This window comes from Passer montanus, unplaced genomic scaffold, assembly GCF_014805655.1.
Source record: "Passer montanus isolate IOZ18808 unplaced genomic scaffold, ASM1480565v1 scaffold157, whole genome shotgun sequence".
Taxonomy (NCBI): Eukaryota; Metazoa; Chordata; class Aves; order Passeriformes; family Passeridae; genus Passer; species Passer montanus.
This window is the reverse complement of record NW_024362827.1, coordinates 388,601-414,820: the sequence shown is the minus strand read 5'-3', so window position 1 is coordinate 414,820 and position 26,220 is coordinate 388,601. Positions and strand designations below refer to the sequence as shown.

The window sequence follows — 26,220 nt, the reverse complement described above, 5'->3', positions numbered from 1 at the left end:
TATCCAGAAATGCAGAAATTATCAGGAATGTGGAGGTTATGGGATGCACCAAGGAAATATTCCCTGGAGAGAGATGAGTTTTATCCAGAAGTGTAAAAATTAGCAGGAATGTGGCAGTTCTGGGGCGCTCCAAGGAAATATTCCCTGGATAAAGACCAGTGGAGCTCACCTGGGCAGGTGGAGCTTGGAAAGGGAACTGGAAACTTTGGAATTTGTTGGTTCCGTCTGGAGCTTTGGAATTTTTCAGCTCCATTCCGCCCTTGCTCAGGGAAGGAGGAGTCTCCAGGGGAAAAGTTTGGGATTTGTTTGAGGAATCTGGGAAAATGGAACAGCCCCATTCCCAAGATGTTCCTAGGGCTCTGATTTTATCTGGGAGCACTCAGCAGGAATTTCTGGATTTGTTTTCCATGTGGGGGTGGATTTTCTGTGGGGTTGTAATTTACTCGTCTGGGTAGCACCAACCCTTGAAATCCCAGCAGAACTTCATTCCCAGGGAGAAAAATCTGGAAGTTCAGGCAGAATTCCTTCATTTCTTTGCTTTCTGGGAGCTGTGGAATTCCCTGTTTTCCACTCTTTTTGGGTGCAGCTGAATTGGGTGGATTCAAACCCAGTTAGAAAATCAGATTTTCAGAAAAAAAATCCAGATTTTGTTTTAATTTAAACAGCAAAACCTGTGGGGAGAGTAAAAAAAAAAAAAAAAAAAAAAAAAAAAAAAAACTCGTCTGGGTAGCACCAACCCTTGAAATCCCAGCAGAACTTCATTCCCAGGGAGAAAAATCTGGAAGTTCAGGCAGAATTCCTTCATTTCTTTGCTTTCTGGGAGCTGTGGAATTCCCTGTTTTCCACACTTTTTGGGTGCAGCTGAATTGGGAGGATTCAAACCCAGTAAGAAAATCAGATTTTCAGAAAAAAAATCCAGATTTTGTTTTAATTTAAACAGCAAAACCTGTGGGGAGAGAAAAAAAAAAAAAAAAAAAAAAAAAAAAAAGGAAAAAATCTCTGGCATTTTCCTTTACTCCTTGGGTTTCGTTTGCCCTTCCCAAAATATTCCTAAACCCTGCCAGGATCCATCCAGGGCTTGGATTCCCTTACGATTTTGTCAGATCTTGTCAGGGATTCCTTCCTGCCCCAGAGGGAATTCCTTTCCAACCTGATTTTCCTCATTTTCCGTGTTGTTGGATGACTTCTGCTCCAGCTTTTCCATTTTCCTCCCTCTTCCTGAAGCCCCTTCGTTCCTTTCCGGGCTATCCAGGATAATTATTGCATAATTCCAGGGATTCCGGCTCGGAATGAACTTGCTGGAAGTTGAAATGTTCCATAATCCCCGTCCCCCTCCCTTTCCCTTTTTTTTTTCCCCCTTTAATCCCGAGTTGAAAGAAACCGGGCTGGGTTATTACGGATTAAAAAAGAGGAGGATTTATCCCTCGGCTTATTGGGATCACCATTCCCACTTAATGAGATCGGGGGACAAGGATTATCCACGGAAAAAAACCAGGGATGAGTTCGCGTGGACAGAAATTCCTGACAACGCCTCCTTATGTTCCTTTGGATGTCATCCTGGAATTTTGAGCCCCAATCCTGTTTTCCTCAGGGATGCAACTGGGAGGGAGCATCCAAAGGGCACGGGAGAGAGGGAACAGTGGAGATTTTCCCGTAAAAGGAGAATTTGGGGGTTTTTTTCCTTGCATTCCTCTGCCTGCGAGCCTTAAGCAAGAGGTTGGCGCATTCCCAGTTTGCTGGAGGAGAATCCAAAGGGAAGGGGGAGCTTTGCGCAATCCAGGTTTGGGAAGAGCTGACAAATCCCCGTCCTGGATTCCGGGATGTTCCTTTCCCACCTCTGGAAGCAAACCTGGATCCTCGCAGGGAGTGGGAAAACAGGAGCACAACCCGCGGGGCTGGTGCAAGGTGAAGCCGGAGGTTCATCGCAATTCCTGGCAGGTTTTCCGCCGCTTTCCGCCTCCTTGGCAGTGGAATTTTGCTCCTTTTCCCAGGGACAGTCGGAATGCGATCCCGCGGCTCTGTCAGCCTGAATCCCAAATTCCTCCTGAAATTTCCTGGCATGGATAGGCCGGGCTGGCAGCTCCAGTGGGAGCTGGGAGGGTGGGAAGGTTCTGCTCGGATCTGTGGAAAATGCACCAAAATTCCCTTTTCCCCTCTGAATTGTTCCCTTTTCCTGCTTATCCCAAATATCCCCGAGTTCAAAGAGCTGCAGAATCACGGAATAATTTGGGTTGGAAAATTAAAGCTCATCTCATTCCACGAGCAGGGACAACTCCCCCTATCCCAGGTTGCTCCAAGCTGGCCTTGGACAATTCCAGGGATGGGGCAGCCACAAATTCTTTGGAAAACCTGGGAATGCCGAGGCCGGGAATGTCCGTAGGGTAGGAAAATCCTCCTGGATCCGGCCGCTCTCCAGGGTGCTGAAGCCCCTCCGGGGGATTTGGGAACTCCGCGTTATTCCCCGAGTTCCCATCTCCGTGTTCCCACTGGAATCCAGGATGAAAAGAGAAAACGGGGATACACTGGAACAACAGAACGCAGGGAATGTGGGAATTCCCAATTTTCCACCCCCAGCGTGGTTTTTAAGCTGCAGTTTGGATGCTGGGTGGTCTCCACAATTTAGGACAGATTTTAAACCCCACCTGGGTAAAGCCTGGCTCTGCTGGGCTGGGCTTAGGGCTGGTCCTGCTCCTGACGGTGGTGACCTCCTGAGGTAATTCCAGCTGGAATTGTTTGGGGATCTGGCTGCCTCCGGGATTTTTGGGAGCAGGGACCAAAATCCGCTCCCTCTTTGTGTGGCTTTGGGGATTTTTCTTCTCCTGGACAAAGCTCAGCTGCCCATCCTTGTAGGAGCAGATTTATTGGATATTCCCAGAAGTTTTTATTGGATATTCCCGGAAGTTTTTATTGGATATTCCAAGCAGGTTTTGGTGGATATCCTCAGCAGTTTTTATTGGCTCTTCCCTGCAGTTTTTATTGAATATTCAGAGCAAGTTTTGTTGTATATTCACAGCAGTTTTATTGGATATTCCCAACTGGTTTTGGTGGAAATTCAAAGCAGGTTTTGTTGGATATTCAGAGTGGTTTTGTTGGATATTCCCAGCAGGGTTTGTTTTTTTTGTATTCCTGTCAGGTTTTATTTGATAATCCCAGCAGTTTTTATAGGATAATCCTCCAACCTGTGGGCAGGGAAAGAATCCCAGCCTTCCCTTTTTCCCCAGGTGAAGATCAACCAACCCCACAGGCTCTTCCCAATCCCACAGGCTCTTCCCAACCCCACAGGCTCCTCCCAACCCCACAGGCTCCTCCCAACCCCACAGGCTCTTCCCAACCCCACAGGCTCTTCCCAATCCCACAGGCTCTTCCCGACCCCACAGGCTCCTCCCAATCCCACAGGCTCCTCCCAACCCCACAGACTCTTCCCCTGGGTTTGGTTTGCCCTTCCCAAAGTATTCCCTTGGATTTTAAACCCGCCAGGATCCATCCAGGGGTTGGGTTCCTTTACAATCTTTCTCACATCTTGTCAAGGAGTTCTGGATTCCTTCCTGCCCCGAAGGGAATTCCTTTCCAACCTCATTTTCCATGCAGCTGGATGACTTCTGCTCCATCTTTTCCATTTTCCCCCCTCTTCCCGAAGCCTTCTCGGCTCTCCAGGATGATGACACCACCATCCACTCGGGATTTGCAGACACAGCCCCATTTGTGGGGCCGGGATCGCTCCCGATCCCGCTCCGTGCGGGATAAAGGCTCCTCTGTGAGCCGGGGCCGATGGAGTGCGGGTGCAGGAGAAGCTCCCGTCCCTGCTGTCACCTCGGCGCTGTCACATTCCTGAAATCTGGCTTTGACATTCCCAGCAGACCCGGCCACAAAGGCTCCTTGTTGGGATCTCCTTTGGGGTGGGGTTGAGGCAATCCCAGCTGGGAGGAGGAGGAGGGGAGGGACAGGACGGGGCTTTGTGCCACCCGCACGTGCCAGGACACTCAGGGAGCTCCTCTGGTGACACTTCCGACGGGCTGGGGGTGGTGGGAATGGAGCCTGGAGAAGGGAATGTTGTGTGGGGAAACTGGGATTTGGTTTTGTGGGGAAACTGGGATTTGGTTTGTGTGAAGACCTTAGGATTTGGTTTGTGTGGGGATATTGGGATTTGGTTTGTGTGGAGACCTTAGGATTTGATTTGTATGGAGACCTTAGGATTTGATTTGTATGGAAACTTTGGGATTTGATTTGTGTGGGGATATCGGGATATGGTTTGTGTGGGGAAACTGGGATTTGGTTTGTGTGGGGATATTGGGATTTGGTTTGTGTGGAGACCTTAGGATTTGATTTGTGTGGAAACCTCAGGATTTGATTTGCGTGGAAACCTCAGGATTTGATTTGCGTGGAAACCTCAGGATTTAATTTGCGTGGAAACCTCGAAATTTAATTTGTGTGGAAACCTCAGGATTTGATTTGTGTGGAGACCTCGGGGTTTGATTGGTGTGGAAAACTTGGGATGTGAAGGGGTTGCAAGGAAGGAAAAAGGAATCTGCAGCAAGAATTGGGATGACAAGACAAGGGGATGGGTTCAGTGAGATTTGGGTGGGATATTGGAAAGGAATTTTTCCCTGTGAGGGTGGCGAGGCCCTGGATGGAATTCCCAGAGAATCCATGGCTGCCTCATGCCTGGAAGTGGAGATATCAGAATTTGATTTGTGTGGAGACTTCAGGATTTGATTTGTATGGGAACCTCAGGATTTGATTTGTGTGGAAACTTCAGGATCTGAAGGAGTAACAAGGAAGGAAAATGGAATCTGTGCAGGAATTGGGATGGCAAGACAAGGAGGTGGATTCAGATTGAAAAAGGGAGATTTGGGTGGGATATTGGGAAGGAATTTTCACCTGTGAGGGTGGGGAGGCCCTGGGATGGAATTCCCAGAGAATCCATGGGTGACCCATCCTTGGAAATGTCCCAGGCCCGGTTGGAGGCACCTGGGATAGTGGAAGGAGTCCCTGTGGTGGCGCTGGGGGACCTTAATCTCCCTCCATCCCAAACACTCAGTGATTCCACGATTCCACCTCAAATCCACTCAACAAATTGATAATCCCATTTCCTTCTTCTCCTACATGTGGAAAATTTCAATTCAAACTTCCTGTCCAAACCCCCTTAACTCCCAGAAAACCTGGATTTTTTCTGAATTCATCCACGAATTTTTTTTTACATCCAACACCAGAACTGCACATTTTCGAGGGCGGATTTTTCCCGAATGTCCTTCAAACCCAGGCTGCCATTTCCTGCTGACAGCTCCGGGATCCAGCTGCCAGCTCTCCCCAGGGATTTTATTCCTGGCCGTCCCAGCAGCTGGGACCAGCCTGGGGATTTTTGGTTGACCTCGTCTGAATGATGCTGGCCCTGGTGACAGCTGCGAGGCTGAGCTGGCCCCGGCCCAGGACAGCAGGCTGCTCCCGGATGTTTGAATCCAGGAATTCTGGCTTCTTTGTCTCCCTTTTCCAGCCTTTTTGGACAGGCCTGGCCTTGGGATGGGGGTGGGAATGATTCCTGGGAGTGGCAAGGCTGAGCTGGGAGGAATTTGGGGTTTTTTAAGTGTTCCTGGCAGGATTTTGACCCGAATCCCAGATTTGGGATGGAGGTGGGAATGGACAATTCTTAGGAATTCCCACCCATGAATGGTTCGCAGAATTTCTCTTCCAAACCAGAGCAAGGTGAAAAACAGGGATATCTAGGAGCATCCATGGATGAAACCCCCCAGGAAGCAAAACAAAACCCCTTTTCCCGAGGGAAAAGCAGTTCCTGCCCTATTGTCCTCTGAAAAGGGGGAGGGAATGGCTGGGATTGATCCCAGGCAGCTGCTGGGATGTGGGAGGACAGATGGCTCAATTATATCCAGAACGGGATGGGCAGTGTGGGGTTTGGGAGGCTTTGGGATCCTTTTCCCTGGAAACCTGAGCTGGGAGAGGCCGCAGAGGGGATGTGGGAGATTTTGGGATCCCCTTTTCACTAAAGGAGGGGCTTTGGGAGATTTTGGGATCCCCTTCCCTGTAAGAGAATGTGGGAACCAGGAGAGGATGTGGGATCCATTTCCCATTAAATCTGAGCTGGGAGAGGCCATGGAGGGGCTTTGGGAGATTTTGGGATCCCCTTCCCTGTAAACCTGAGTCAGGAGAGGATGCGGGAGATTTTAGGATCCTTTTCCCTCTAAACCAGAACTGGGAGAAGCCATGGAGGGGCTTTGGGATCCCTTTCCCACTAAGGGAGGGTCTTTGGGAGTTTTAGGATCTTATTCCCACCAACCTGAGCCGGGAGAGGCTTCGGAGGGGCCGTTCCCAGGAGATCCCCCAGGCACAGGTGGATGTGCCAATTCAGGATGTGCCAATCCCAAACTGTGCCACCTCGGAGCGCTCCGTGCCACCCTCCTGCTATTTCTGCTCCCGATCTGTGCCACAGCCAGAGTTGTCCTCAGCACTGGGCTCCAGAGGCCATAAAAAACCCCAGGATTTGGGATTTGAGCTGCTCAGGGATAATTTTAGCCCTGCGCTCGGCTGGAGGAGAGGGAAGAGCAGGAATGGTGCCCTGGGGTGGAACTGAGTCCTCTGATCCAACGGTGCGGGATTCACCCGGCTGTTCCAGCCACATCCTTGGAACGTCATGCCAAAACCTCATCTCAAGGGGTTTTTGGGGGAAAAGGACCCAAAAAGGGTTCCCCTCGAAGCCAGGGGAGGGTGTAGGATGTGATTTTAATCAGGGAAAGATGAAATGGGAATGCAAGAATAGCTGGGAAAGCTGGAGGAAGAGGAGCGGGAAGTTCAAGGTGCGCCGAAGTGATAATTGGGATTTCTGAAGTGTTAATTGGGATTTCCGGAGGGTTTTTGGGATTCATCATCGAGTGCTCATCAGGAAGATTCTTCCCTTTATCCCCCTTTATTCTTCCCTTTATCCCCCCTCGTTCTTCCCTTTATTCCCCTTGTTCTTTACTCCCCCTTTGTTCTTCCCTTTATTCCCCCCAGGATAAATTTTTGGGACATCTCCAGGGTCAGGAGAAATTTCTGGGGACATTTTCACTCTCCAGAGTCAGGGAAAGTCCCGGGGGTGTCTCCAGAACCAGGGATAATCCTAGGGACATTTCCACCCCCCAGGATCAGGAGGAAATCCTGCAGGCATCTCCAGGGCCAGGGGAAATTCCTGGGGACACCTCCAGGGTCAGGAGAAATTCCTGGGGACATCTGTGCTCCCCAGGGAAGATCCTGGGGACACCAGCAGGAGATGTCCCAGAGCCACCGCAGCTCCAGCCCCACAGAGCCAGCTCCAAACCTGGGAAATCGGGAAGCTGAGGGTGGGATTTCCTGGCTCTGGGCACTGGGAAATCCCAAAATCCTTGTGGAGGACCAGCCCAGCCCTGGCCAGAGTGACCGGGGGGGGGTCTGGGACGTGCCACCATGGGCACTGCTGTTCCCTCCTCCTCTCCCTCAGAAATCATGGAATGGCCAGAACGCCCAGGGCAGGAGCAGATCCTCTCCAACATCCCATTTTTCCTTTGATATCCCAGCAGACCATCCCGGGAGCTGCTTTAGGGAATGAAATTAAAACCCGCTCGGCCCCGCTCAGATCTTGTTTCCCTTTCATGTTCCCTCTCTGAGAGGCTGGAGCAGCTTTTAATTCCAGCAAATCCTGGGAAAACCGGGAGAAGGAACAAACCATCAGCAGGGATGGGGTTTGATGGCTTCAAATCCTGAGTTTTGCTCCTCTTGCTGTCCCATCCTTCTCCCTCCCGACTCCATTCCAATTTTCCAGCTGTTGGAAATCCCTCTGCCGTGCCCACTGGGCATTCCCAATCCCAGAAAATCCGAGATCAGCCAGGCTGGAATTATCCCGGCGGCTCCAAGGGTTTAATGAAGCTCAGAGTGGAACCAAAGGGGGTTTGTGGTGGGGGAGGGAGGATTTGGGGGGTCCTGGAGATGGAGAGAGCTGGGATGGGATTCGGGGAAGCTCCAAAACCTCGGGAGTGGCTCCTGGAAGCTCCAAGTTCTCGGAATCTCCTGGAAGAGGGAATTTTGGTGGTGGAGATAAGAACATTCCCCTTGGCACGGCGTTCATTCCACACTGGGATGGGGGAGCAGGAAAACTGGGAATGTTGCTGTGTTCACTCCCAAATATCAGGGTTTGGATTCACCGGGGCCAGGAGAAAGGTGAATCCTTGGTGAGCACCTTGGGAAGCAGGAAAATGGGAATTCTTACCCCAAAAGGTGTCCCCAGGGCTCGGAGCCGGCACTGGGACACCTCCTCCTCCCTGCCTTCCCTACTCCCAACCGTTTAATCATGAAAATGGGAATTGCATATTAATGAGATGCTAATGAAGCCGTGGATAGGATCAGCGACTCCTCATTTAAAGCTACAAAGCAGAGCTTTGTTTTTAAGGCGGGTTTATCGCTCCTGGGCCCGCCTGATTAGTCCTAATCTCCCTCTGCTCTTCACTGGGAAATTCCCACTTTTATTCTCTGGGAAGTCTCTCCCGAAGTTCCTGCACCACCCTCCAGGGAAACCCCGGAAAATTATCCCAACAAAGATTCCTCTCCCCACTTCCTCCTTCCCCCAACTATTCCCGAATTTCTGCTGGAGGCAGGATATGCAGCCAGTCCTCATCTGGATTTTTAATTTTATTTTCAGTGAAATTCCCCCTTTTCCCTGACTGGGATTGGCTCTTTCCCAGCTGGAAAATCCCTGGATGAGCGACGAGGGTGCGGGAAATGCGGATCCCAGTGATCCACTCTCTAATTCCTCTGGAATTTTCTTGCTGTGCTCCATTGCAGAGGCGAAAACCCAACAATTCCAAGCTGGAATAACCAGAAATTCCAGGCTGGGAATTCTCAGTGCTGGGGATGTCTCTGCTCTGCTTTTCCACAGGGCTGGGAACAAAAGGAAGCTGCATCTGGGAACAAAACGCTGTCACCCGCCGGGGACACGGGGACAGGCCCAGGCTGGCACTCGGGCACGGGGAGGGCACAGAGTGGGCAGTGTCCATGCCACGGCCCCATTGTTCCCTCGGGAAAAGGGAGGGAAGGACGGAGAAAGTCGGAATTACGGATCAGGGCTGTGGAGCTTCGGCGCTTCTCCGGGGTGGAGGGGTTGGGACAAGGCAGGGGAGGACAGGGAGAGGGAAAAGGGGATTTTTTGGGATGTGGGGAGCTCAGGGTGTCATCAGGATGTGGAAAATCTCAGAGGGAAATGGGGATTTTTTGGGTGTGGGGAGCTCAGGGTGTCCTTCCTGGAATACGGAAAATCTTAGGGTGAAATGAGGATTTTTTGTAATGTGTGGAGCTTGGGTTGTCCTTCTCAGGATGTGGAAAATCTTAGGGGGAAACAGGGATTTTTTGGGATGTGGGGCGATCAGGGAGTCCTTCTTGGGATGTGGAAAATCTCAGAGAGAAATGAGGATTTTTTGGGATGTGGGGAGCTCAGAAAATCCTCAGGATGTGGAAAATCTCAGAGGGAAATGGGGATTTTTTGGGTGTGGGGAGCTCAGGGTGTCCTTCCTGGAATGGGGAAATTCTTTGAGTTTGGGATAGAGAGAGGGAGAAGCTCAACCTGAGCTTTGGAGGGGGGGAAAATGGGAGAGGGAAAGGAAGGTGTCTCCCTGTCCTTGGAATAATGTGTGAGGAGGTGGAGATTTCCTGTAAATCCTTGGATTTGATGCATTTTTTGGGATAAAGAAATGGAAAACCTTGACCTGAACTTTGGAGGGGAAAACTGCCTGATGGGGGAGAGGGAAAGAAATGTGGCTCCCCATCCTTGGAATGACAAGGTGGAGATTTCCTCTAAATCCTTGGATTTGAGATATTTTTTGGGGGGATAAAGAGAGGGAAAACCTCAACCTGAGCTCTGGAGAGGGAAAACTGCACAGGACATGGGAGAGGGAAAGGGAGGTGACTCCCTGCCCGAGGAGGAGGAGGAATTTATCAAATCCTTGGAGATTATGGGATCTGCCCTGCTGTGGGATGGGGTCATTCCGGAGCAGTGGGAAGCACACAGAGAAGGTTTGGAGCTCCCTGAAGCCTCCAGGAATTCGGAGAGAAGTGGGATTTTTGGGATGGGGATAATTCCAGAGCAGCCGGGGTGCCCCTCCAAGGGCAGGATGGAGAAGTGGGAAGCATAGCCTTGGGGGAGGTTTGGAAATTCAGAGCAGGAGCTGATGGAGAGAATTCCCTCGGAAGCAGAGAATCAGTGCCCGGGAACGGGACAATTCCAGGACTGTTTAAAGCCAAGCTTTGCCTCTCCATTTTTCCAAACTCTCCTCTTGCTCTGGAGCTCTGACCCCAGAAGCTCTGGAACACCAGAGGAGTGGGAAAGGGGCTGGGAGCAGGGCTGGGATCACCGAGGATTCCTCCAGGAAGATTTTCCTCCTAATTAAGCTCAACAACAACAACAAAAAGGAATTTTTCCCTTTTAAATAATAAATCAGGAGCGTTTTCCCAATGGGAACGCCAAGGAAGGGCCTTTTCCCACCAGCTTCCAGAGGGTCTGCTCCGAGCTCTCCCTCATTCCTCATGAATAATTTTCCGGATTCCTCCCCTTTCCTGCTCGGATTGGCGTTGCCATGGACACCAATGAGGGATGCGATCCTGAGGGATGCAGGAGAGCGGCAGGAAAAAGGTTGGGAAAATGGGAAAATCCCAAAAAGGGGCCTGGCATCCTGCAGGGGTGCTTCAGGTCATCCCACTCTGAGCTTTTTGTGAGATTCCATGAGATCCTAAAGGGGTTTTGTGCCTGGATTTTTGGGATTCATCCCTCCCATATGGAAATTCCATTTTTTTCCGTGCTCTGAGAACGTGGAAAAAGGGAAGAATTCCTTCCCAAAGCCACGTGAGGGACATTCCCAGTTTTCCACATCACCTCAGCCAAGGTGGGACACGCTGCACATTCCCACATTATCCTGGGAAAGGAAGGGAAAAACTTGGGATGGTTTTTTGGGACAGATCATGCCCGGATCCTGTGCCTGAGCTGTGCCAGAGGTGGGATCCTTCCTCCTCTCCTGAATTTTTCATGGAAAACCTTCTTGGTATTTTACCAAAATTGGATTCCAGCTCCAATTCTGAAGTGCAGAATTCAAGGAATTTGCTGATCCAACCCTCAGTCCCAACCTCTGCTCTTTGTTTCACTCAGCTCCCAGGTTTTAATGGATTTTCACGCTTTCCCCATTGACTATTCCCAGCAGGAAACTTTGGTTCATCGGAGATGAGGTGGGAGGAGTTAAATATTGAAATTTCCCTTTCCTTTGTTTTTTCCCTTGACTTTAAACTCCGTGATTTTCCTGCGGATTTTCCTTCCCGCTTCCAGCAAGGGGATATTTGTGTTTCCAAAGATTTGCAGGATTCCACCTTTTCCAGGGATTTTGGAACGTTTTGGCAGATAAAAATCCTCACTTAAAAATCCTTTATTTATTCCTGGCTCAATTCATCCTTCCACCTTTCCCAAGGAAGCCCTAAATTCCATCCCGTTTTTTTAATTCCCCAAAATCCCTTTTATTTTTATGGAATTTTTAACCACGGCATCCCTGGGCTCCCTCCTGAGTTGGGTTTGTGCCAGCTTCATTATCCCAGAGCCAAAAGCTTCTCCCAATTAATTTATTCCCATTCCGGAGGCAGCTCCGGCGGCAGATGGAGAGGTGGTGACACCAGGATTTGATGATTGAGTGACAAAGGGTGACAATTCCATGGAGAGCGACAGGAAAAGTTGTGAGAAATACCAGGGAATGGTGAGAAAAAGCAGGGAATGGTGGGAAACAGCAGGGAAGGGTGTTGCCCTGCTTGGAAAAGGAATAAATTTGGAATTTCTTTGCATTCCTGTGGAAAATGTCCTCGAGGGCTGTCACAATTCCTGAGAAAAGAAGTGGGAATGGGATCACCGAACCTGCCAGGGATGGTGGGACACACCTGGAGCATCAGCTTTGGGTCACCAGCTGGGTTTTTGGGAAAGAACTTCACAAAAATGTTCAAGGCCAGGTCAGTTCCCACTGGGATGAGTCGGTTCCTGCTGGGATAAATCAGTTCTCACTGGGATAAATCAGTTCTCATTGGGAATCCCACTGGGATGAGTCGGTTCCTGCTGGGATGAGTCGGTTCCTGCTGGGATAAATCAGGTCCCACTGGGATCAGTTGGTTCCCACTAAGATCACTCCATTCCCACTGGGATAAATCAGTTCCCACTGGGATAAATCGGTTCCCATTGGGATATATCTGTCCCCACTGGGATCACTCAGTTCCCACTGTGATAAATCGGTTCCCACTGGGATAAATCGGTTCCCACTGGGATAAATCAGTTCTCACTGGGATCACTCAGTTCCCACTGGGATCACTCAGTTCTCACTGGGATAAATCAGTTCCCACTGGGATAAATCGGTTCCTACTGGGATAAATCGGTTCCCACTGGGATATATCAGTTCCCACTGGGATAAATCGGTTCCCACTGGGATCACTCAGTTCCCACTGGGGTCGGCCGTGCCTGATGCCCTTGGCAGGAGGGAGCGCCAGGTCTGGGATCCCAGGGTGGGATCAGGATCTGCTGTTCCTGTGTCCGACAGTTCCTGTCACACAGGAGAGGAATCCCAAGCGTCCCGGCTCTCCCGAGTGGATTTTCCCATGGGAACAGACGTCCCTGGCACGGAGGAGCTGTGGGTTGTGTCCAGCAGGGAAGGGAATTCCAGCCAAACCCTCTCCCAGCTCCATGTGATCGGAGAAACGCGGAGCTTTCCTCTGAGTGTTGCATCCATCATTTTATTCACAAACCCATGGAACATCCCGAGTGGGTAGACACTCCTGGGGACCCCAAAAATCCCACAGCTCATCCAAACATTCCCATCCTCGGAGAGGCTCAGGCTGCTCCAAGTCTGGGTGCAGAATCCGGCAGCAGGAGCGGAGGTGGGAGCTGGGAAGCTTTTCCAGAGGCTCCGGATCCATCCCAGGGCTGTTTTCCCACCTGATTAAGCCTTGGCTGATCCCGGGGCCAGATGCCACCAGGGTGGGGTGGCCTGGGGACACTCTGGGGACAGGCACGGCCGGTGTCCCCCTGTGCCACCAGCTCCGTGGGTTTTCTGGGAGCAGCGTGGGATGGATGGCCCTGGAAAGGAGGTGACAACGGCACAGTGTCACCTGCACCTGTCCTGAGCTGCCGGGGGGTTGGGATGGGATTTGCTGGGATGGGATTTGCTGGGATGGGATTTGCTGCTCCATCAGGAGCGGGACAAGGGGACTGGAGTGTCCCTGAGTCACCACCCCACAGATTCTTTGGGATTTTCTGTTGGGATTCCTGGAAAAATCGTGCTGGAGCAGCCCCAGTGCCCCCCAGCTTTTTACAGCTTGTTTATCAGTCCTGTTGATTTACTGTTTTAAAGATGAGTTGTTTAAAGGTAAAACAACACGTTTTTATTATTTTTTTCTAAAACCATGACACCAACCCAAGGGGATTTTCTGCCGGTGGCAAAGCTGCTCCGTGCTCCTCAATCAGCTTTAATGAAGCAATAAACGGAGCTGCCGGAATGTTCCCTGGGAACAGCAATTCCCAAAGTTTTACTGTTCCTCCTGCAGCCATAAATTGGGATAAATCAGGATAAACTGGGATAAAAATCCAACTGCTGCTGGGAGCATCCTGCTGGTCCTAACGAGCTGATTAAATCAAATCCCTCACAGTTTAATTTTGTCGAATTCCAAGCCCAGATTCCCTTTGCTGCCCATTTCCTGCTCTGGAGCTGGGATTGTTTTCCAGGAGCAGGGCTGTAGGGAAGGGATTTTTCCCATTGTTATCCCAAAAATCTCATTTTAAGAAATGGGAATAAATGAATTCCAGCCCATCCTCAGGGTGGTTTGTGCACCCAGTGGATCTCAGGGGACATTCCAGTGCTGCTGTTTGTAGGGATTTTGGGAATTCTGACAACGAGATGACTCTGGGCCAAATCCCCTGCAGGGGGATCCCTGTCCTGGCTGGTGCTGGAGCGGGATTTCCTGGGAATTTCTGCAGGAAGAGGAGCTGTTCCCATGGGTTATTTCAGATCCTGCAGGGAGAAAAGAGGGAATTCCACAGAATTCTGAGGAGCAGAGCAGGGCTCAGCCTGGTCCTGCTGGTGAGGGACCAACCCCAACCACCCCTTCCCCTCTCTGTGTCTCCCTTTGGGATGTAGGGATGAGCCTGATGGGTTTTCCCTGCTTTTTGGGCTGTTGTCAGATCCTTTCTATGCCAGAAAAAAGCTGGAAAAATGCTGATTTTTCGGGAAAAGCTTTTCCCCTGTTGTTTCCCTGACTCCAGCACCCCCAGCTCAGAATGTCCCTGATCCCTGTGGCAGCTCCAGCCCCTCTGTGCCGGGAGAATTCCCCATTCCCGGCGGGAGCAGCCGGGACAATGCGGGGCTGTGTTCTCCAGGAGCCACCTACACGCGCAGGAATTGTTCCCGTGGATTGTTCCCAGGGATTGTTCCCTCTGCCCACATCTGCTCCGGACAAAGGGGCCCTGGAGGAGCCTGGAGGAGCCTGGAGGAGCCTGGCATTTTCCAGGGGATGAATTCCCTGGGTGCTTTTCCCTGCTCCCAGCCAGTGCTGGTCTGTGCGATGCTACGGATCGTCCTGGATCATCCAGCCGGGGCATTCCTGCAGGATTCTGCCCATGGGTTCAGGCCAGAGATTCCGTGCTGCTTTTACACTCAGGAATTGTCTGGAATTTTGTTTCTTCCTGGTATTCCTGGATTTCTGTAGTAGGGACTACAGGGATTTGTAAGGAGAAGCTGCCCTTGGATCCCTGGAAGTGCCCAATGCCAGGCTGGAGCAACCTGGGATAGGGGAAGGTGCCCCTGAGCTTGGGATGAGCTTTAAATTCCCTTCCCAACCCAAACCGTTCCAGGATCCTGTGATTTCTCATCAGAGCTTAGGCTCAGCCCTTTTATATTCCCACATTTACAAATATCCCCCAGGAATCTGTGCCAGGAACTTCTTTCTTCCCTCTCAGCTATTCCGTGCCCCCAAATCCAAGGAAAACAAGAAATCCCTCACTTTTCAGGCCCAAACTCTTCCTATTTGGACCCTTTTTAACCCCCACTGCCTCCCTCCCCTAAAATATCCCTGTTTGAAATGGATTTAGAGCTTTTTGTCCTCCTTTTGGGAGCTGCATTTGTTATCTGGGTGGAAAATGGGATCCTGGGAGCTTGGATGGGATCTTGTTCAGTAAGAAATGACCCAGACTCACCAGAAGGATGGTTTGGACTTTACTTCGGATTCCCCATTTTTTTATACATTTTATGCATTCTTCCCATACAGATAGACCTGATTGGTCAATTAATCAATGCATTTCACCTGATTGGCTAATTAACAAAATGCCTTTTTTCTTGTAAACAACTTTTGAGAAAAACGGGAAAACAGAGAGTAGGAAAACAACACCTGCAGGTATTTTTTGTAATAACAAGCTATCTTTATTTATCTTGAGCTCCCTAAAGTCTCAGCAGCTGATTCTGGGAAAACTTATCTGTTTTTCACTCTCTGGCCAGGCTGTCACATCCACAGGGTCTGGCAGCAGTGAGGGGAACATCTGGATCCTGGTTGGGAATGGGATTGTTTGGAGACCAGTTGGGAAAAATCCCAGTCCTAGAATTCTGCTGGATCAATGCCAGGATTTTTGGGACAACAGCTCCAGACCCCTGAGCTCCTGCCCTGAGGGATCAGATATACCTCAGTATTTTCAATGCATAAAATACAATTTTTATTAATTTTTTCAACAGCAAATCCACATTTTTATTTGATCCCACGGGCTCCATTTGGATCCCACTGCTTCCATGAATTTTCTCTTGGTCCCTGGGCGCTGGCTCCAGGACTGGAGCCCAAACAACCCCATAAATCCTTCCAGCAGGACAATCCTGGGCTCGGGAGAGCTGTTCCCACGTGTTCCCCAAATCCTGGCCACCATTCCTGGCCCCATTCCCACCATTTTTTGGGCGGAAATGCCGCGTTCCCGAGGTTTCCAAAGGGAAAACGCCAGCATTGGCTCAGTGATGTGACTTTGGGGTTGTTTTTTTTTTCCAGCTGAGGATCCCTCTGCACGTGCCACCACCCCAGGGACACCCCAAAGTCACCCCAAGGTCCTGAGGCCACACAGGGAAGCTCCAAGATGATCCTGAGGAGAGCCCAGGTCACCTGTGCCAGAATTGCCTTTGCCCTCTGCCTCCAGCACCTCGTCAGCGCCATCGAGGTGCCCCTGGACCGTAAGTTTGGGATTTATCCTCTCCAGTTCCTTCCCAAAAATTCCTCGCTGGGATGGGGAGGAGGTGGGTTGAAGGTGGGAACATGCCAGGTGGATTTTCTCCTCCACAGCTGAGTTTTCTCCTCCACAATTGTGTTTTCTCCTCCACATTCGGGTGTTCTTTTCCAAATCTGGGTTTTCTCCTCCACAGTTGGGTTTTCTCCTTGACAATTGAATTTTCTCCTCCACATTTGGATTTTTCTTCTCCAAGTTTGGGTTTTCTCCTCCAAGTTTGGGTTTTCTCCTCCACAGTTGGGTTTTCTCCTTGAAAATTGAATTTTCTCCTCGACAATTGAATTTTTCTCCTCCACATTTGGGTTTTCTTCTCCAAGTTTGGGTTTTCTCCTCCACAGCTGGGTTTTCCTCTCCACAGTTGGCTTTTCTCCTCCACAATTGGGTTTTCTCCTCCACCTTTTGAAGAAAGAGGGGTTTTGTGTAGGGTTTCCAAGGCCTGCAAAAACTGGATTTGTTTTCTGGCTGTGCTGGGAACGGGGTTGGAACAGGTTGAATTAACCTCCTGTCTTTTTCCCTCTATGCCTTCCCTTTGGGAATAACAGCAAATATCCAGAGTGAATGTAAGTGTTCCCTTCCCCAAACTGCATGAGGGGTCCCTGAGCAGGGGCTGGTGGTGGCACAAGGGGGACATGGCCCCTTCTGAGCCACTTTTCCTGCATGTCCAGGTTGGGAAAGGCATGGAAAGGCTGGAGCAGCTTGGGAAGAGCTCCCAGCTCTCTGAGCAGGGGCCAGGCTGTGTTTGCCATGGAAAAGTTGTTCCTGCAGGGTTTGAGTTTGGAGGAGGGCAGGAATTCCCTCCTGACGCCTGTTCCAGGCTCAGCCTCACATCCTGATGGGCTGGGAGCATCCCTGGATCTCAGAGGATGAAGAAACAGCCTTGGATCTTCACCCCAGGAGATGGGGTCTGCACTTCAGAGATCAGGGCCAGGTTCTATCCCAGCCATGGGGTTCCTGTGTCCCTTTTTCCATCCCTGCCCTCCTAAATTCCAGCTCTGAGCTCCTTTGGGCTCATCCTGGAGGGCTGGAATCTCTTTCTTGCACCAGGAATTTCTCAGGATCCCTGACCCAGCCCCTTCTCAGCTGCAGGTCCAGGATGAATTCCCACTGGATTCACCCTGTGGGAACAGGAGGCTGGAACTGGGACATTCCCTAAGGAGACCAAGACACAGAGAGGGAGTTGAGGATTTTTGGTACCTAAAGGGGGTCCAGACTCTGTGATGCTCCGACAGGTGATGAATTCAGGGAATTCACAGGAATTTCCTCAGGATTCAACCTCCAAATCACACACCCAGCCGAGGGAAGGAGCTGAGATCCCAGCAGGAACTGCTGTGGGGTGGCACTGAGGGATCTCCCCCGGTTCCTCACGGATTTCCCATTCCTCGCAGTGCCGCAGCCCCCCACGATCACCAAGCAATCCATCAAGGATTACATCGTGGATCCCAGGGATAACATCTTCATCGAATGCGAAGCCAAAGGCAACCCCGTTCCCATGTGAGTGCGTTCCCAGAGCTCATCCCGCTGTCCCTTGGTGCTCCAGAGCCGTTCCCACCCTCCTTGCCCAGCCCATCCCACTGCTGGCCCAGCACAGGTAGGGACCTCCATGGGGACAGGGTTCCAAACCCAGCTTTTCCTTGGCATTCCAGCTTCTCCTGGACACGGAACGGGAAGTTCTTCAACGTGGCCAAGGATCCCAAGGTGTCCATGAGGAGGAGATCGGGGACTTTGGTCATCGACTTCCACAGCGGGGGCCGGCCCGACGACTACGAGGGCGAGTACCAGTGCTTCGCCAGGAACGACTACGGGACGGCCCTTTCCAGCAAAATCCACCTCCAGGTTTCCAGTGAGTGATTCCAGGGAAGCAGAGCAGGGCCACGGGAGGTTTGGGGGGAATATTCAGCGCTCAAACAGCTCCAGGTGTGTCCAGGTGTGTCCAGGACACAGGGAAGGAATGAGGTTGTGGTTGGGAATTGCTCAGGGTGGAAGGGATGGATTTGAGGGTGTGGAATTGAGGATATGAATTTAAAACTGTAGATTTCAAGGATGAATTTGAGGGTGTGGAATTGAGGATATGGATTTCAGGGATGGATTTCAAGGATGGATTTGAGGGTGTGGAATTGAGGATATGGATTTAAGAGATGGATTTGGGGGATGGATTTCAGGGAATGGATTTGAATATGGACTTGAGGACAGGGACTTAAGGGGATAGAATTGAGGATATGGATTCAAGGGTTCTAGGGATGGATTTGGAGGGTATGGATCTGGGGTTTTGGATTTAGGGGTATGGATTTGAAGGATGGATTTGGAGGCATAGATTTCAGGGGATGAATTCCAGGGAGTTTTGCACATACCCAGATGAATTTTGCCCTGAAACCAGGCCAGATCCAGCGGGAATCACTCCTGAGGAATCCTTCCCTCTTTTCCTCACTTTCCTTTGCTTCCCGTGGCAGAATCTCCGCTGTGGCCCAAGGAGAAGGTGGATGTGATCGAGGTGGATGAGGGGGCCCCGCTGAGCCTGCAGTGCAATCCCCCACCCGGCCTCCCTGAGCCCGTCATCTTCTGGATGAGCAGCTGTGAGTCGGGAGCGCTTTTCCACCAGGAATTCCGGGAATGGCAGCTCCATCACCTGTGGGATTTAAAATAACCGTGGGTGGGGTTGCTGCTGATAGTTTGGGGTTGGTTCTGTCAGCCTGGGATTGTTCCTGTTAGTTTAGGGTTGGGCCTGATAGTTTAGGGTTGTTTCTGCTAGTTTAGGGTCATTTATATTAGTTTAGGGTAATTTCTGTTAGTTTAGGGCACTTTCTGCTACTTTAGGGCTGGTCCTGATAGTTTAGGGTCATTTCTGCTTGATTGGGGTTGTTTCTGCTAGTTTAGGATTGTGGCTGCTAATTTAGGGTCATTGCTGGTAGTTTAAGGTAATTACTGCTAATTTAGGACATTTTTTGCTAGATTAGGGTAGTTTTTAGTCGTTTAGGGTCGTTACTGGTAGTTTAGGGATTTTTCTGATCACTTAGGACACTTTCTGCTAGGTTAGGGTCATGTCTGCTAACTTAGGGTCATTGCTGGTAGTTTAGAGTAATTACTGCTAATTAAGGGCACTTTCTGCTAATTTAGGGTCATTACTGTAATTTAGGGTTTTTTTCTGCTAACTTAGGACACTTTCTGCTAGTTTATGGTCATAACCACCAATTTTGGGCACTTCCTGCTAATTTAGGACAGCTTCTGTTAGTTTAGAACCCCTCCTCCTACTTCAGGCTCACCACCCCTACTCCACACCTCACCCGCCATTCCCGTTCTCCGTAAATCCCGCCTGGCGCTGAATTCCCGCCGTTTTCCCTCAGCCATGGAGCCCATCCCGCAGGACAAGCGCGTGTCCCAGGGCCACAACGGGGACCTTTACTTCTCCAACGTGCTGGCGCAGGACGCGCTGACCGACTACAGCTGCAACGCCCGCTTCCACTTCACCCACACCATCCAGCAGAAGAACCCCTACACCCTCAAGGTCAAAACCAGTAAGTGGCTCACGGGGGAACCAGTTTGGGCTCCATCCCAAAGGGTTTTCCAGCCAGGAATCCAGTAAGGGAAGAGTGGCTCCTGTGGTTTGGTTCGGGTGGGGTAAGAATGGGTTTGGGTGGTTTTGGGGTTGGTGGGGAGGGGTTGTAGCTTCTTGGTTTTTGGGGTTCCAGAGGTGGTTTGGTGTAGGAATTGCCAATTCCATGTGTTTGGGGTAAAATAGGGAATGTTCTGACAGAGATCTGGCATTCCCACTGTCTCCAGGGAAGTGTAAAATATCCAGAGGTAACTTCAAGCAGGAATCACCAAATCCCGACGTTGGGATAAAACTGGGAGTGTTTCAGCACAGCTGGAGCATTCCCACCATCTCCAGGAAAATGCAGGAATCACCAGTTCCATGTGTTTGGGGTAAACTGGAAAGTGTTTCACAAATGGGACATTCCCACCATCTCCAGGGAAATGGGATCTTTGGTGCAGGAATTGCCAGTTCCGTGTGTTTGGGATAAAACAGGGAATGTTTCAGCACATATGGAGCATTCCCATCATCTCCAGGGAAATGCAGGGATCACCAATTCCATGTGTTTGGGATAAATCGCAGAGTTTTGCCACATCTGGAGCATTCCTAATGTCTCCAGGGAAAATATAAAATATCCAGAGGTGATTTGGGGCAGGAATGGCCAATTCCGTGTGTTTGGGATGAACTGGAGAGCGTTTCCATATCATCAGGGAAATTCATCTCCAGGGACATGTAAAATATCCAGAGGTAACTTGGAGCAGGAATCACGAATTCCACATCTTTGGAAAAAACTGGGGGTGCTTCCACATTCCCACCAGATTCAGGGAAATGTAAAATATCCAGGGATCATTCCCTGCTCTGGGGAGGTGGAGTTGGCCTTGGCTTGCTCCAGGGGATTGGATGTGGAAAACCGAGTGTGGAATGTGGTTGTGGATATTCCGGGGCTTCCTTTGCTCCTCCCACATGTCTCCAGGAATGTGGGAGCCTCTGGAATCCGGTGGGAGCCTCTGGAATCTGGTGGGCCACTCAGGATGGGCGTTCCCAGGTGTCCCCACCAAGCATCGATGAGGGGACACCAGGGGCTCGCTCCGGGCCCTTCCAGAGCACATTTTCCTCCAGGAATGATTCCTCAGGAATTTCTGAAGGAAAAGGAATTCCTGGTGCACTGGGGTGACTCTGGAAGAGGGAATGGGGCCACTTTGAGGGAAATGAGGACGCTGAGCTGTCAGAGGGGCTCGAAGTGACAAAATCCTCCATGAACATCAAGCATCAGGGGGCAGGAGCTCCCACCCATTCCCAGCATTCCCAGGAAGTTCCAACTGGGAGGTGCTGGCAGATTTTTGGGAAGCACCAGGCCCTCCTGAATGCTGGTGGGAGGAATTTAATTTGATTTCCCGGCAGTTTGAATGAACAGGAATGTGATGAGAGGAACCTGGGAGTGATGAGTTTTCCACCTCGGTGTAGCAGCTCCTCCTCGGTGCAAAGCTGGTGTAGGGAATGAGGGATTTAAATCATTCCAACGGGTTCTTTTCCAGTGCTGGGAATGTGGGCAGCTTGTTCATTCCGGATATAATTTGTGAATTCCGGATATTATTTGTGAGTTCCAAATATTTGTGTGTTTGAAGAGCTGGGAAAAGAAAGTCACAGTGTTTATTTTTGGGAAAAATCCAGGCAAACAAAGATCTGTGGGGTTTGGAGCCTCCAAGGGCTCCATCCTGATGATTTATCCAGCTCTGGAAGTGACCTGGATGAAATTCTGCTGGATTTTCACGGATTTGAGCTCCCCTCAGGTGTCCCCACATCCCTTCACTCCCAGACCTTGGAAAATCAAATCCTTCTCTTCCAGTTTTCCTTGGGACACAACTGGTGTAGGATCAGAGGAAAATTCACCCCAGAAGCCTCCCAGATTCCTTAAAAACTTTGTAACTGAGGCTTTAATTTCCCATACAAAAAATTCTTTATCCATAAATTCCTGGAAGAGGATGAGGTCAGATTTGTCCCAAGCTCTTGGATCTTCTCAGCCTTAATCCCTGAGTTTGGCTCCTTCAAAAAGTCTTCCCCAGCTCCTGAAAAATCATGGAATGGGATGTAGGAGGAAAATGGGAACGTTGCAGGGAGGGATCACCTTAAAGGGATTTTACAGCAGGTTGTGCTCTTAAAAAAAAAATTATAATTATTATTATTATTATTATTATTATTATTATTATTATTATTATTATTATTATTATTATTATTATTATTATTATTATTATTATTATTATTATTATTATTATTATTATTATTATTATTATTATTATTATTATTATTATTATTTCATCTCCTCCTTGCCTTCCTACATCATTGTCCAGCTGTGTCCATCCCATGGGATAAAGTAGCTGGAATACAGAAATTTTATCGTCAAAAAACAGAGGGAAAAAAAAAACATTTCCCCCTACAAACTGCTCAGATTTTTGGGTTTTCCCAAAGATTCCAGAGGGAAAAACATTCCAAGGAAATATTTGCACTACAATTCCCACACTTTTAGCTCTTCCCACCCCTTGGAGAGGGAAACCAGCCCCTTTTCCTGCTGCTCCTCCTGTGTTTGTCCTGGAAGGCGCCGTGCTCCGAACGCTTTTGGATCCCTGCTCCCGCCTGTCCTGTCCTCGCTGATTTCTGGGAATTCTCGTGTTCTCCACCCTCTCCCATCCCTGCTGATTTCTGGGAATTCTCGTGTTCCCCACCCTGTCCTGTCCTTGCTGGTTTTTGGGAATTCCCCATGTCTCCATCCTGGCTGTTTTTTGGGATGTCACCACGTCCCCTACCCTGCCCCCATCTTGCTGTTTTTTGGGAATTCACATGTTCCCCACCCTGTCCTGTCCTTGCTGGTTTTTGGGAATTCCCCATGTCTCCATCCTGGCTGTTTTTTGGGATGTCACCACGTCCCCTACCCTGCCCCCATCTTGCTGTTTTTTGGGAATTCTCATGTTCCCCACCCTGTCCCATCCTTTCTGGTTTTTGGGATGTCCCCACGTCCCCCATCCTGGCTGTTTTTGGGAATTTCCATGTCTCCCATCCTTGCTGGTTTTGGGATGTCCCTGTGTCCCCTGTCCTTGCTGGTTTTTGGGAATTCCCCTATCCCCATCCTGGCTGTTTTTTGGGATGTTCCTCTGTCCCCATCCTGGCTGTTTTTTGGGAATTCCCCATGTCCTCCATCCTGGCTGTTTTTTGGGATGTCCCCATGTCCCCATCGTGGCTATTGTTTGGGATGTCCCCATGTCCCCTGTTCTTTCTGCTTTTTGGGAATTCCCGTGTTCCTGTCCTGTCTGTTTTTTGGGAATTCCTGTGTCCCCGTCCTGGCTGTTTTTTGGGAATTCCCGTGTCCCCTTCCCACGCTGTCCCCGCCTCCCCGGCGCTGCTCACGGTGTTTTGTTCAATTGCAGAGAAGTCCCATAACGAAACGTCTTTAGGAAATTCCCCCGCCATGTACCGCGGTGAGTCCACGCTGGCTTTGGGAGTCCCGGCTTAACCCAGTCCCGCCTAACCCCACTGACCCCATTCCCTGCCCGTGTCCCTTTTGCTGTTGCCATGTTCCCGTCGTGGCCTCAGTCTTGCCAAAATTTATCGGCATAAATCCATCCAAGCGACCACAAAACCCCACAAAGTTCCCCATTTCTGCTGAGTGGGGTTTAAGCGAGTTAAGCCCAGCTTGGGAGGTTTGGGGTTTATAGGGTCTGCCCCACGTGGCTGAGCTGAGTTTGGTCCCTCCTGTCCTGTCCTGAGCAAAGCTCAGGATTTAAACATCAGATCCTCATCCCATTTTTCTGTGTCTCCAGAATTCCTGGGATTTCCAGCTGAACTCAGGCAGGGATAAAAAAAGGAAAGGAAAAGAGGAATATTTGGGTTTTCCTGAAATCTGGGTGATTCCTGTGCGGAGAGGTTGGACATGAGCTGGATGCTTCCACAGGTTCCTGCCCTTTGTTGGGACAGGAAATTCCCTCTGGATTCTGCCGCTTCTGGGAGAAGCTCATCCCAAAATCCTAAATTTGGGCATGGAATTCCCTCTGGATTCTGTGCCTGTTGGGAGAAGCTCATCCCAAAATCCTAAATGGTGCTTCAGGCACAAAAACCCCAGGATGGCTGCCCTGGGACTGGGTTGGAATTGTCAGGGATGTGCTGGGATAACAAGGGCAGCCGTGAGGGATTTTAGGGAGCAGGAAATGAGGCAGGTTTGGGAATCCTGGGAATGTCACCACGTCTCCAAAGCCACCACAGATTCCAGCTGCTCCCAGATCCGGAGCCATCCGGGACAGGATTCCCTTCCTGCCTTTCCTGCTGCTTTTGGGGCCGGGGTTGTGTGGGGTCAGCTCTGGGAATGTCCCTCACTGTCCTCACCGTGTCCTGGAGAGAAATCCCTGCGAAGCCGGAGCTTCCTCAGGGCCTGGCACAGCCCAGGGCACAATTCCCATCCCGTGGGGACTTTTGGGGACAAGGAGGGCGTTGCCAGCTGGGAGAGCCGGAGAAGAGCGGGATGTGCCAGGCCTGGCCACGGCCAAGGGAATTGGGATCCTGGCATCGGGAGCAGGAGGGTTTGGGGGGAGCTGAGGAGCTGGAAAAGGCTCAGCACCAGAATCGGCCTGGGAAGAAGTGCTGGAATGGGCTGGACCATCTGGGAATATTTGGAAAAATGGTTGGGAAAAGGGATCGGCAGCAAAATCAGCTTTGGTGGGAGGGGCACCAACCACCCGGAAGGCAGGGGACGAGAGATGGGACAGGGACAAAGAGAATTCCAGTGGAGAGTTTTCCTGGGCTTCTGTTTTTTATTCCCATTGGATATCTTCGTTCAGGGAAAACGGATCTTGAGAGTCGCTTCACCAGGAAAATGGGATTTTATCCGCACAATCCCATTCTGTCCCTCATTTCATGGGTGCGCAGGTGAAAGTTCCTGCTCTTTGTGTTGCAGCATTCCCTGGAAAACTTCCTGGCTCCAGAGGATTCAGATCCCCCTCTCCCACCCCTGTGCAGACCTGGACACCAACCCAGGCTGTAATTAACTCAATAATTAATGAGCTGGGGGTAACAATTCTTCCCCTCAGTCCTTTCCCTTGTGGCTGCCCCAGCATTCCTCCCTGGAATGACTGGCTGGGAATTGTGGACCTTTGGGATGCAAATCCCAAGGATTTGAGGTGCTGGGGGGATTTGGAGCTCTTGGCTCTTCTTCCTTGGGGTGCTGATCCCCACAGTCCCACCTCAGCTCCAGAGGCAGCTGGAAAAGGGGTCTGGAAGTCTGGGAATCCCATTCCCAGGACATTCCTGAGTTGGGAATGTGGGATCTGCTGCTGGGGACCTGGAGTACAGGAGATTTGTGGGACACTTTTCCCAAATTCCTCTCCAGGGCTGGGATAACCACAGGAAGTGTCACCCACCCCTTGTCCCCAGGGCTTGGAGTGATGATTCCCAGAATTCCGTGGGCAATTATAAGGGAAAAATGATCCAAAAGCATAAATGGAATATTTTGTTAGCAGAATTTCCCACTTTTTCCCCCATTTTAATGGAATTAAAACCTTGGTTTGTCCCTTTTCCTCTCTCTTTTTTTTTTTTGGCAAACCTGGGACTGCATGAGCCTGGCTGTGCCGGGGCTGAGCAGCTGGGATGTGTTTGGATGAGCACATCCCTGGAAAACAGAGCTGATGGAGGAATTTCAGATGGGAAAGGGCAGTTGGCGTCTCTGGGATGTGAATCAGATATTTCTGGGATCTCTGGATCCCAGTTCACAGCAAAGCCTGGGACCAGCGTCAATTTTAAGCCAAAATAAACAGACCCAGGATTTGTTTTTCCAGCTTGGATCCATCCAGAGGGATGAGGGAAGCCTTGACACTTCCAGCTGGAACTTCCACATGCTCAGAGCCTCTGGTTCTGAGGGAATTTCTGCTGCTCCCTGTTAGAAACAGCAAAATATTTATTATTTATTAATTTTGTTTATTATTTATTAATTATTATTTATTAATGGTGCTGTGCTGAGGCAAAAATCAGGGGTTTTTTTCAGTGCTGTCCTTAGGTTCATTAAAGCCAAGAGGGTACTAATTAATCTCCCTGATTTTTAATTGCCATCATTAATACAGGCTTGTAAAATCCGGCTTGCTCCGCTTAACGCTTCCAGTTATCCAACAGGATCCGGAGTGGGAATAAATCCTGATCAAAGCCAATCTTGGCTGATGAAATAATTAATTCCAATTTTTTGATTTGGTGGGAGAAGCTCCCGGTTGTGGTGGAGGTTTGGGAGCTCTGCCCTGGGATGGGTCGAGCTGGTTTCACTGGGAATGAGATAAATCAGGAGCAGGGACGCAGACAGACCCAGAGAAGTCGACTTTTTGGGGTAAAGCTGGGATTTTCCTGCTCTGGTAATCCATTAATCCATAATTGACTAACTGGGAGCGTG

At 50.2% G+C, this 26,220-nt stretch overlaps 1 protein-coding gene across 27 annotated transcripts in view; it reads left to right on the top strand.

The window, feature by feature from the left end:
* The window catches only part of NFASC (neurofascin), a 74,105-nt gene that overhangs the window by 2,529 nt on the left and 45,356 nt on the right, over positions 1 to 26,220 (top strand). For 14 of the 27 annotated variants that reach the window (XR_005626803.1, XM_039702516.1, XM_039702521.1 and 11 more), the window contains exons 2-8: positions 16,048 to 16,226; positions 16,822 to 16,839; positions 17,665 to 17,770; positions 17,923 to 18,119; positions 18,727 to 18,849; positions 19,618 to 19,788; positions 23,225 to 23,275. Coding sequence is in view for 26 of the 27 variants with exons in the window: in XM_039702516.1 (XP_039558450.1) it covers positions 16,133 to 16,226; positions 16,822 to 16,839; positions 17,665 to 17,770; positions 17,923 to 18,119; positions 18,727 to 18,849; positions 19,618 to 19,788; positions 23,225 to 23,275 (760 nt within the window). In the remaining variant the exon portion in view is untranslated. The remainder of the gene's footprint in view (positions 1 to 16,047; positions 16,227 to 16,821; positions 16,840 to 17,664; positions 17,771 to 17,922; positions 18,120 to 18,726; positions 18,850 to 19,617; positions 19,789 to 23,224; positions 23,276 to 26,220) is intronic. The other 13 variants (XM_039702541.1, XM_039702537.1, XM_039702536.1 and 10 more) reach the window with 3 other exon arrangements.